A 12,559-nucleotide genomic window follows, 5' to 3' on the forward strand; every position below is an offset into this window, starting at 1 on the left:
TGTGTCAGTAAAGTATTGTGTTAATGCCGTCTTAAGTGTTCTGTACATATTTGTAGGTCAGCTTTATTTACAGATGGTGTAGGTTCCTCCTCTCCCACGATGAGGAACAGGAACATTCATGCGTTGGTTATAAAGGAAGAAATCAGTTGAACCGAGCTCAGATGGTTTTGTAGCATATTGCTAACAGAAATTGAACATTTATGTATCTGTCAATCTCCTTTATCAACCACCAACAGATGCGCTTCCTGTAAAGTCACTGTGAAAAATCCCCGTGTATATTTACGTAACTGAGATGAGATATTTGCAGCAAATGAATAGTCATTGCTGTTTTTTTTTTTTTTTTTTTTGAAGGATCTAAACATGACAGCCGTTTGATGCTGACACTCACGTGTGATTTTTACCGTCACACAATTCGTTTCTTACATTAGTATGTAAGTATAATGTTTGATTCAGATATAAATATTGATTTATGAGCTGATCTTTCAATCCTATTTATTATATGAGGTTCTCTATTATTGTTATTATTATTTTACATACTTATATCTTCAGTTAACCACCGGACTGCTATTATTGGTTTTACTATTATTAATATTATTTTAAATAATAATAATAATCACAATATGACTAGCTTCTCGTGAATATGAAATGTTCCTCAAGTTATCTTTTGTTTAAATCATGGGCTTCAGCAATGGCTTACGTTTCCTAAATCTCTTTCCGTTCTGTTCCATGGTGTCTGCTGCTCTGTCTGCTCAGCTGTCAGTTGACATATTTACCACCGTACGTGAAGGCAGCACGGCTGTGAAGCGCTGGTCGTGCGTGGAACTTCACACACACACATCGACACACACACATCTGGTGTGAAGTGTGAAGCCTGGCTGCGTTCATTTAACTTTTTTTTTGGCATTTGAAAGGGTCTAAACCAACGGGAATATACTTTTCAAACGACCATGGCGGCGCTTTCACAGGGTGGAATTTAAGCGGGATTTTCGGACGCAGAGTGAACATATCCAACTTGCTGGAGGAGTAAAGTTGTTATTATGTCCGGGTGGAGGAACTGCGATGACATCTAGAAGAAACTCAGCGAAACTGAAGCTGCGGAGGTCCTTCAGTGAGCAGCTGCGGAGCTCCACGTCCAAAGCCTGGGATTTACTCTGGAGGAATGTCCGAGAGCGGAGGCTGGCAGGTCAGTAACCCGCGGTGGAGGCGCTTCACCCCGGCTTCACCTCAGCTGTGGAGGGGGAGTCCTTCACCGGAGCTTTTTCTGTTCCAATGCAAAAACCAGCTAGTGTTCGGTGACTGGTGATCCTAAATATTTTATTCATCCCTCTTGTTGCCCTGTAATTGTCTTTTTAATGTACTTTTTTTCCCCAATGCATAACCATAAATTAGAAAAAACAAATTGTTAATTTACCAAAACATAGAGCGAATAGATATATATTTCAAGTTAACAATGAAGCTTCACTTTTTTCCATTATTATTTCAACACAAATTCTATTTCTAACTCATATGAACCGGTTTTAATGAGCCTTCTTGCCGCTAGGTGGCGGTGATTGGTAACTTTTGGGCTTCGCTGTTGCTCAGCTGTTTTTAGATCATTGCACATGGTTTTATTTTTCCACCCACGTGTTCCCTGGCCAGGCTAAATTACTATTAGGAAAATGGAAAAAACAATTTCACCCTTTTTGAAAATTACACACTTGAGGCAAATGAGGCACATTCACCCAGGTTTCCAACACACCCTGCGGCACCCTAAAATACCTGCGTTAATAATTCTGTTTTTTTTTTTTGAATGGCAATTGAGCATTTATGTTGAGGAGAAAACATGTTGATTTAAGCTGCCTCTTAAACACATGCACTTCTAATGCAACTCTTCTGAACTATCTGCTGGAGGCTCAGCAGCAGAGAGGAGATCAATATGGAGCCCAGCAACAGATGAAGGCTTCATGCATCAGTGCTAGGTTATGTGAGGCTGCTTGCCTAGGATTGTCTCTGTAATCTGAAGTGAGAAATCCACCCCTACACGGGCAACACCTTGGTAGCCCTCCAGAAAAGCTAGTGAGGGTTTGTGGGGAGAGGGAGGTCTGGATCTTTGCACTTAAAACACAGTATAAAAACATTGTATCAGAAGGTTGAATGATGATAAAAGATGACATCACATTGTCAGTTTACTTTATTGATGAATATATGGTTGTGGAAAAAGGTTTTAATATTTAATGATGTGAACATTTTAAAATCATTCTGAATTTAGTGTGGTCAAACTGTCTCGTTTATCATGCGCTGTCGGTGAAACTCTCATGGTGCAGTAACCCGGAGCCGCCACTAGATGCGGCAGAGTGACCGCAGAAGCCTTTCTCAGCAAAAGCGCTACATTCTTCCAAATAAATACCAGATGTTACACTTGATATGTCAAAACACTCCGCCCCTCCATCCTCCTAACGTGTAGTTTCACACTAGATTGCGGGTTTTTGTACGTGTTTCATGCTGTGATTTGCTGCCAGTTGTGGCATTTCACAGCGCTGTTCTGTTCTGATATTTGGCACATGAAAGGAGCATGAGATCCCTCATTCAGGTCATAATTCAGGGACGTGTGCCAAACATCTTGACTTCATTTAACATGTCGACTGAAGACATCTAGAATGGAGTGAGAAGCGTTCATTATTTTGTCTTTTTTGACCTTGAATTTCAACAGCAACCCACATGTTTGATCAGCACACCAACCTGGTATTGACGAATTGAAAATTGGTGAATAAAGAATGAACGAAAGTACAGATTTAGTTTCTCACCCTTGTTCCAAGTCTTACTGTCCGAGGGTTTTCAAACATCGTGTCAGCTAAGAGTGGAAACGTTCCGTCACACTGGCACTAAACCTAACCACAGGAAACAACTGCAGAGCCAGGACTGCCCGGCGCAGATTACACATGTCTGTCGCAGAACCACATCAGGTCCCAAATCCCACTCGGCTGCCCTCCGTGATCTGTGGGCCTCCAAATTTGACTTTATGATTGAGAACGGATGGTTTACACTTCTTCAAGATGCCAAGTTAGCAAACTTTGGCTCTACTGCTTGCTGCTGACGGGACCAGGTCACATCTGTGGCCTTTCACTGACTTTTTTTTATTGAGTGTTTTGGCCCAAAATGCCTGATATTGTGGCATATTTAACAAAAAAAAATGGTGAAAGTAGCAATCATTAATAGCTCTGGAACTACATGATGGGAAACAGGGAACTTTGCAAATGGGATTCTAAAAAGCTGCGTCAATGAAAAAGACATCAGGCTGGAATGATTCTAACCAACCACTTTACATTGCTGTATTTCTTCTTGCACCATGTTTTAGAGAACGGCACCGTTGATGCCAGGGGCCGAAATCTGTTCAAAAAAGCCCCCTTTAAATCTATTTTCTTAAGTAGTTTTTAGGGCTTCATGGTGCTGACCCGGACACACTTGAACTCCGTTTTAGTTTATCTTGAAGCCGTCCAGAAGTAGGAACCAGAAAAACACTGTTGCTGTGGCAACCTAACAATATCGCGAAAATGACAGTAAATGTGTTATTTCCTTTCCTCAACAAAAGGCAGCCAAGTATAGCTATTTTAGGAGGCGTGTGGAAACCCCCTTCTAAAAATACAAACCATGTTATTCTTTTATGACTCTGAAAATACTTACCAAGACCTTCATTTTTGGTACGTCTGTGAAAATAGTTCATGAAAATGCTGGGACGTTAAAAACGCATTGACTGATGTGCACACTGGCTGCCTGCAGATGATGCTTGCATTGTTGCTGGGTGTGTGTGTGTGTGTGACACTGGTGTCTGGATTCCTGTTACCATGCTTTACGGCCACTGAGGTCTGAAACACAGACAGAGACGTGTCGGAACAGGTCTGGTGAGGTCTGGGCTCGCCGCTGAGCTCCACACACTCAGGACACGATGAAGGCTCACCACCCTGCTCAGACAAAATCTCATTGTGAGTTAATTGATCTGGTAAAACGAGATGTTTGATGAGAATAACCTCGTCTAGACGTCTGGACAGGAAGAGTTCAGTGACTTATTGTAGCATCCGATACCTTCAGTGAGGCAGGTGTATGAGCCGCCTCGATGAAATCACTCTCATGGTGTCACATGAGTGTATTTGTGCCACCTGAGGGGGTTCGCGGACTCGTAAATCCCGACAGATGTTTGCAAAAATCCTCCAGCAGCTTCTGAATTGTGGTCTTTGTGAGGGCGGATTTTGCCAGTCAGGGAGTGGAACAGGCCTTTTCTGTGTTTGGCTTGGTTGTTTGCCCACTTGTGTTCCATTCACGTGTGGCGCCATGCTGCTACTACACAAGTGGCCCTGTGTGCCCAAATTAGGTTCGTCACCAGGAGCGTGGCCAGGGGGCCCGATTTGGCGCTGGGCGGGTCGGTGTGCGTGTAGCTCAGGTGTGAGGAGACGCTTGTTCCGTCCCGCGGAGTTGCACATATTGCAACAGAGCTTGACTGGAGACTGCAGGTTTATGATGCGTTGGTTCCTTTCAAAGAAATGTTTAGTGATCTTAGCACGCATGTCAAAATCTGTACTGTGTACCAGTTAGAATACTTCTGCTAGTGAACACATAAGAAAGTTGTGGTATTATGTAGCCTCATGATTTCGTTTTGAGGCGTATTCAAGTGACCTGCCTCCCTCAAATCTCAAAAAATAAATGGCCCAAAATGCACTCCAACAGTTTACTGCGAAATAAAACGATTGATCTTGACTCTCTTAGTTCTTGACTCTGTCATTCATGTAAATACATAATTTATGACATAAATGACGTTTATTGAATGGATTTTGAGCTTCCATGCCATCAGTTCCCTTCGGTTATCAGAGGCTTTTCCTGGCGAAGAGGAAGATATTTGGCTACATTTACTTCTATTCTGTGTCCCATTGGCCTTATATAAACACCCAGTCTACTGTCACTGCAGAGTAAGCGACTTGTTCTCTCAACCTATGAACAACCCCAAAAGCTGGTGATGCTTGGCGCACTTTTCCGTCATTATTCATCAGGCCCTGAAGAGAAACTAACACCTTTACATTTCTCTGCTCATCTCAAGTTTCTCATGAGTCTATAATTAAATTTGGATGACGCAAACGGAAGTTTGGTTTCTTCACCTCAGCTGCAGATAAAGTTCAGACAGTTTTTATAATCTGCATTTTGTTCAACCTCATGTTTGTCTCCATATTTACGAGTCATGATGCTGACTGTTATATTCCCATTGTGGTGCCACGTTCAGAACTTTTTAGTTAACAGTGCATCAGACAGAAAAAGATGTAGATGTAATGTTATATATATATATATATATATATATATATATATATATATATATATATATATATATATATATATATATATATATATATGTATGTATGTGGGGTAACAGTGTAACAGGACTGTTACCTCAGTCCTCAACGTTGTCAACAAATAACAGAGAATAAATCAATAAACAGTCACATCATGGACTTCTGGCATGTAGCCACTTGTTAGACCCTTAAAAAGTAAACCATGATGTGTTTTGGGAAATGAACATGTGTCAGTCCGCAGACGTATTCTCACACAGCAACTTACTTCCTCGCTGCAATTTATGCATAAAACTCTTATCGGGGTGGAATTTACAGCTCCATCGCGACCTATTAGCAAAGCAGATGCCGATCCTTGGGTGTCACTTTGGTTTCAGGTCTCTTTTATGTATTTAAGCTCAAATTTCTCTGTTCCCCTGAGGAGCTCACACTTTGAGGAAACCTGCTGAGAGGCCTTCCTGCGGCTGAAAGTAGCGGTTATGTGGCGGGGGTGGGGGAGCGCAAATTAGCATTCTCCAACAAGCAAAACAACTTCTCCTCGGCTCTTCTGCTGAGACTTTTAACCGACGCGGAGTCACCCTCGCCCACCAAACTTGGCACCTGCCTGACCAGCAACAGCAGATGAGTTGTTCTGGACCAGGGCGGGTCCAAAATCCACTATTTTTGTAAGCCCTCCCACACCCGGCTCTCTCCTTAGTCAGTTCATAGGCATTCCGATGGTATTTATATTTCCCTCCAGAGCTGTGGGAAGTTGACAAGCCTTCACACAGACGCAGGATTCAGCTCAGCCAGGTGGGCTGAACTCCTTCTGGCTCCTCACCATTGGCCGCCTCGCGGTCACATGTCCTGCAGAGATAGTCTGAAGTGTTGGCACTCCTCCCCCTTGGCTTTGCTCTGCCCCTCCCTCTCAGCTCATTTTAAGCTTTTTGTGTCTGTATGTGAAGTTTTCTGTTGGTTGGTGGGAGAGAGTGTGTGGTTGAGTCTGGACCAGCCAGCAGTAGTTAGTTTGGGGTGAAAAAAAAAAGGCTTTCCGTTATGTTCCGGGAGCTCCCAGAGTCAGAAGGCAGTGAATGCCTGGGCAGCATGACTCCTGAGACTCAGGATATCTACCTGAGAATGGACCATCACCGCAGACGCTCTGGGTACCGGCTGGGTCGGATCATTGCCCGACAGCAGCTTCTGAAGAGGATTGCTGGAGGTAGGACAGCAGATTTATGATGTGGTTTTCAACTGAAATGAGGACCCATGTCTGTAGCAACGGCCTCCGAATTCAGCCGACAGATGCAAGGAATAAAATAGCCCCTGAGGAATGACTATGATGCGGTGAATGCTGGATATCCTGGAGGGTTTGTCATGCTGCTTCTCCTCAGAATCAGCTGGTTCGCCCATGTCAAAGGTCGGCTGCTATCTCACAAGCTTGTTGACAGACATGTGAAATTCAATAGAAATAATCTTTGAGCAAATAAAGTCATGACACGCTGGGCGAGGGCAAACTTGACCTGAGCCAATCTGGGAGCCTTGAGGAGCAGAGGCAGTAAATTATTACCAATAAGTGACAATAACAAGCTCAGATCAGCGATAAGCTGAAGGAGCTGTTGCGCAAAGGCAGGTGAGCCCTCTGTGCAAACACCTCAGACGGATCACATGCTACCTGGCAGTTTAACAACACCAAATATTCACTTTCACTTTTCGCCTTTCTTCATTTGCTTTAATGAGAGATCCGTCTGGAATATTGATGAAAATAACTAGGCTGTTGTGCATTGAGTGAATGATGATGTCAGTTATATCTCGATGAGTTGTCGGATATAAGGTGGGAGTTGGCAATAAATGATGCCAAATCAAACAAGCCTTCATCCTCCAGTTTCAAGTCTTTAAAATGGAGTATAACAGCATCAGTCACTGCTTTGTGTGCCGTTTAATGGCATCAATTTAGCACAAGCATTGCAAGAGTCTGCTGTCCATGACCCTTGGTAACTGGGAAAAAGTCGATATAATCAATATGTGTTGGAAGCAACCTGACATTTACACAACTTATATCTCCTAAGAGGAAGCTAGTGCCATGCACTTTTTGTTAAAATCCAAGAAATTAATAACTGTTTATGAGTTTTCTTAGTACGGCCATTTATATCGGGCTCTTTGGTTTCTTGTCGAAGGTGGTGCAAGCTTAAGGGATTGTTGTCTCTTTATTTGTCTAAACAGTGTCCGACATCTTGCTCATCTTCTGTCAGGCTGGATGTATTATGGATGGCAACTGTTTTCAATCTAAATTTGGAGATTTTTATGCCAAATTTTATTGTCCGTAAAGTGGCTAAAATTGCCGCTTAGCAATAGCGTGAACGTAAAGCCACCCAAAATGCTGTTATCAATGTGGACAATCGCAAAAAAATAAATTGATCTCATAGATTTGTTTTCAAAATATTGCATATTTTATATCCCCTTCTGGAGTTATTTGTGAAGAGGAAACAATATTGTCTTCTGTTGGTAGCAACACCGCCTCGTCATTGTCCCATGACAGGGAATGGAACGTGTACAATCGATTTCCCTCACGCACTCATGACCATGCAATCACAAGGCGTCATGAATAAGGCTGTTTGTGTATCAAAACTGAGATGATCAGTAGTGTGGAAATGACGATTAAACAGCAAACATCTTTCGAAGTGGCATAGACATTTACAGAAGGGTAATTCAAGGCTACACTATGAACAAGATGTTTCCTGCTCCTCCCTCTGTCCTACCTAATATCGCACGCCATGTTTCACTTGAAATATAGACTCTGTCACCACACATAACTCACCTTTTAGTCATGCAAACATGACTCAGATAATTCCGCTGTTGGATGAGCAACACTTTCTGAGGTTGATACTCAAGGAACATGGCGATTACAGTCGGATTCCAAGAGATTTATAAGTGTTTTCAGGAGCAGGTCTTGATCGTGTGACGTCCAAGAATGAGCAGGGGAAACTAGCAATTTTGGGTCACGCAGACCAAGGACGGAGCATGTGAGGCTCTTGTCGTTGGTTTGTTCATGGGGTTGCAGTAGCAAAGTTTGTTTTCTGAGGTTTTTCTCCAGCAAATTTGTCTCATTAAAGATGTGGATTAAGGATTCCACGACTCAAGTTTGTAAAAACATTAAATACAAATATTAAATGCACTCAGCCATGTGTACAAGGCATTTTTTAACCCTTTTTTTTCTTGCCTGTTGGACCCGCTACCAGCAGTTCTTGAAATTGATATTTACTTCAGCGGTTTTCCCACTCCACGGCAATTTTCCCGAAAGTATCACAGCCTTTTATTTAGTTTTACAAGGAGCATGGAGCGAGAATAACACCAAGGTAGTACTTTGAGAAGCTCCAGCCGGCGAGAGCCACGCTGATCTCCGTGTGCCGCCGCGGCTCCTGCATTCCAGCTGGTTGCTGTGTTGACACAGCAGGTTGAAAGTGAGTGGGGGCCACGGCGATGGGCAGTGCTGCTCATGTATTGTTTCACCCCAAATTCCAGGGAAGCCTGCAGGGTCTTAGTCATGTTTCCGATTTGTTGGTATTTCAAAGCCACCTGGGGGTCTTCGACGTCAGTTCTCACACCGAAGGCATTTGATTTTATTGCTGACTCAGCCAAGTGCTCAAGATATATCCACAACAAATCCTGGAGTTTCATCTACTTCGAGTGACATTTAGCACTTGTTTTTGTTTCCCCTGTTGTAAATACTGCCAAAGTATTCGACGCCCACCTCGTTTTTTTAAGATGCGCCTGATATGTTTATGCGTCTGTTGACACTACTTGATTTAATAATCTCGTATGAGTCCCAGTGAATTTTTGCGGCACGTTATTTTCTGGGAGCCAGAGCCAACATTTCTGGAGCTTAGTGGCGAGCGACTAGTGAAATACCGCCTGCCCTTAGACAGATGTCTTTATGTGGATGCAGATAATTGCTGTTGTACATGGAAAATGTACTGTAAATGTCTTTTTTTAGGGGCATTGAGGGGTAGGGGGGAATGTGTTTGGAGAGAAATTTAAATTGGAATAAACTACTGACGACCAGTAGGCCGAAACAAAAGTGGTCATATGCTCAACAAGGCCGATATGGTGGGAATAGGTGCATATGAAATGGCTGGATGAATTGACAGACTGGCTAATGTTGTATTATTGATGGATTGTTATAGAAATGCATTCAGTCCTTCATGCATCTTCTTCAATTCAGCCAAGGTTGGGTCGCAGGGACAGTAGCCACTGTAAAGACTTGTATAAGCCCCCTCACAGAGGGGGCTTATACAAGACCCATTTCTTCAGTACTCATTTGAAGAGCCTCATAGTCACAAACTAAGATGTAGTCTCACCAGGGTACGGTCAGATGGCTGAGCGATTTGTTCTGAGGTGCAAAATTACATTCTCCAGTTGTGCGTCTGGTGGACTAGTGAAGTATCTGGATTGTTTTTTGTCCTTAGAGGAAGGTGACCCAGGCCTGAGTCTACAATGTCTTCAGCATATCCTCGGTCTGCCCAAGGGCCTCCTCCCAGAGGCTTCCACTCTGAAACATGCCACCTCCAGTGGCATTTTTCCATACGGAGGAGTGTGATGGATATGATTATGAGTAATCTCATCCTAAATTCCTACACATTCTGCATTTACGTCATCCAGACTTGTGCTGGACGGAATAAAGCAGATCCATATGACTGGTCTCTTGGGAATTTACTGTAAGTGAAAGTGTCAACTGTTCAATATTTCCCTCAGCACGAGCCAGACGTCTCCAAAATAGCTCTTCCATCATTGCTGGTGGAAAGTACTTCTGGTGGAAATGCTGAGCAGCTGACAGAAACTGTGACTAAACGCTTGTTCGCTGACGGTGGTAATTTGCCTCTTTTCCACACTCTGGCCCTCTGCTGTCCGCACTGACCCCCTCGTTGGTCCTGTCGCTCTGTGGCTCTTTGACCCCGCAGCAGCCTCCAGGCTCCGGCATTCTGTCCTGCAAAGTCCATTAGCTGCGTGCAACAGTTGAGAAGGTTGGTCTGTGTCGCGCCAGCTGTGGCACGGACTGCCAGTGCATCTGTTTCCTCAGCAGCTGTGACAGGAGGACATCTCCATCTTCAACTGCAAAAAGCATTTTATAATAATGTTGGATATCATTTTCGGGACTTGAATGAATGGCTGTCATTCTGATGGTCAATGGCCGTTCTGTCAATACATCTGTATGAATATTCAATATAATGCTATTTTAGAAATTGTGTTATGGATTGTGTTATTACTAGGAGTATGTACATGACCTTAATATGTTTTATTCTTTGTGTTTAACAAGGGTTGACTAAACCATAAAAAAAAAAAAATACATTTTTCTCCAAAATATTGAGTAAGAATAATACGCCTCATAAAAGTAGATGAAATATGTAAAATGATGCAAAAGTAGTAGTAGTAGTAGAAATATGACACCAGAAAAGTGAATAAAGTACAAATATGATTATCATAAGGGGCACGTACTTGAAGTTGTTTCATTGACCAAATGCATTCTCAAAAATGTGACAAAGGTTATCAAAATAAAATGAAATGTTTTTATGTATGACTCAATTCCATCTGTAGCCAAATTAGATCAGTTAAATTAGTTATTTAATTTAGGGGAAAATAGTATTAGTTAAGATGCAGTTTGTCTAAAAAAGTGAGATGCAAATGAAGAAATTATATTCAAGTAGATTGGAAACCAAAATACTCGCTCAATGATTATTAAATCAGCCCCACTGGCATGAAAGGCGACGAATGACTCAACCACTTAACACTGGCTTCAGAAGAAACCAAGCCCTCTGTTCATCTGAAATTGGCCGTTGTGCGACTCAAGTCGAGAAAAGAGGGACGTATTGTTCTGTCTTTTTATGGTGTAACCGCCTGTTGAGAGGAGGAATCCACTTCACTGTCGCCCATCTGCTCGCACAAGTGCAGCATGTGGATGTTCGCTCATTGGACCTCGCCGTCTCCATGAATCATTATCTCTGTGGTTTGAAAGCTCAAAGTGCTCTATCAGAACACTTCTAGGCTTCGACGAACCCAAAGAAATTCCGATTTTGTTCAAGTTCTTATGCATCATATAATCCACCAGCTACTAACAAAGGTGCCATTTCCTGCCTGTGTAGTAAAGATGAAGTCAAAGGTGGAGGAATCTTGTAACAGCCTGGGAAAGCTGACAAAACCAGCAAGTCTATTAAACGGCGGCGGCCTTCGTAAACCGTGTCGGGAGAGTCGGCGGAGTCTGTGTGAAAGTGTGTGCCATCGCTGCTCAACTGTGGCTGACAGCTGCCACATGTGCTCCGCTAATCATTTACTAAGAGCAGATTTTAGAAATGCCTGTGCTCCACTGTAACAGGAACGGAAAGTCACACATTAACTGGCCAACCTTCTGCTCCTTTACATTCCTCAGATTAGCCAATAACACCGGCGTCTTATCAATAACTCTTTCCGACCGTTGCGTTTTTTTTTAAACTGTTTAAATGTGTCTGAATAAATGGATTTTTTAAAGTGAGAATCATTTGTTCTCATGAGGAATAACATGCCTTTATTGAAAGATGAGGTTATTTATACTAGTGGAAATATTATGAGAGAAAACAGTGCTCATGATCTTTCTAAAAGTCATGCTTGAACGCATCAGATGAGGTCACTCAAAGGGCGCCTGCAACCACTCGGTGTAGTTGGATTCTATTTCAGGCTTTATCATGAGCTCATGGTTTTGGGTACATGATCGCCGTCTTCGCAGTGTTAACACTTGACTGCCCACTTGTGGTAGAAGAGGGTAAAACACTGTGTGTCATCTTTGTCGTCAGCTTTTGTAGTAAAACTCAAACTATGTAGGAGCTCCAAATCGATGCGGAACATCACGGCGGATCATAGAAAATATTTATTTGAGCATATATATTTAAGCCTTTAAGTAAATAAATAAAATGAAATTATATTTTATTTTAATAGATGATTACATGCTGTATGTACGCAATTTAAATCAGCTAAATGAGTCATCTGAAAGAGGAAAAAGTGCTTCAAAATAACTAAATGAATACATAAATAAATCATGATAATAATACGTTTTTAATATAGTTTGTGTCAAAACGTGAGTCATAGAGTGAAATACATCATGCAATATTAAATTGACCATATACATGTAATATTTTGCTCAAAGTTTCTGTTTATAATTTCCTTGTAATTTTAGGGTTAACACCTTATTTGTAGTTTGTATTTTTTTTAACCCATTAATATTTAGTTTATTAATTTTTTTTTGATAT

The 12,559-nt window shown here is 42.1% G+C and overlaps 1 protein-coding gene across 6 annotated transcripts in view; it reads left to right on the top strand.

The window, feature by feature from the left end:
• Positions 1-12,559, top strand: part of stard13b (StAR-related lipid transfer (START) domain containing 13b) — a 68,737-nt gene that overhangs the window by 34,735 nt on the left and 21,443 nt on the right. Inside the window, exon 1 of one of the 6 annotated variants that reach the window (XM_053872745.1) lies at positions 667-1,183. The exons of 4 other annotated variants lie outside the window; for them this stretch is intronic. In XM_053872745.1, coding sequence (XP_053728720.1) covers positions 1,060-1,183 — 124 coding nt within the window. In that variant the 5' untranslated portion in view covers positions 667-1,059. Of the gene's footprint in view, positions 1-666; positions 1,184-6,276; positions 6,508-12,559 lie in introns of those variants that run through there. One more of the 6 variants, XM_053872743.1, reaches the window with a different exon arrangement.

The sequence above is a fragment of the Synchiropus splendidus genome, chromosome 8, assembly GCF_027744825.2.
Source record: "Synchiropus splendidus isolate RoL2022-P1 chromosome 8, RoL_Sspl_1.0, whole genome shotgun sequence".
Classification (NCBI taxonomy): domain Eukaryota; kingdom Metazoa; phylum Chordata; class Actinopteri; order Syngnathiformes; family Callionymidae; genus Synchiropus; species Synchiropus splendidus.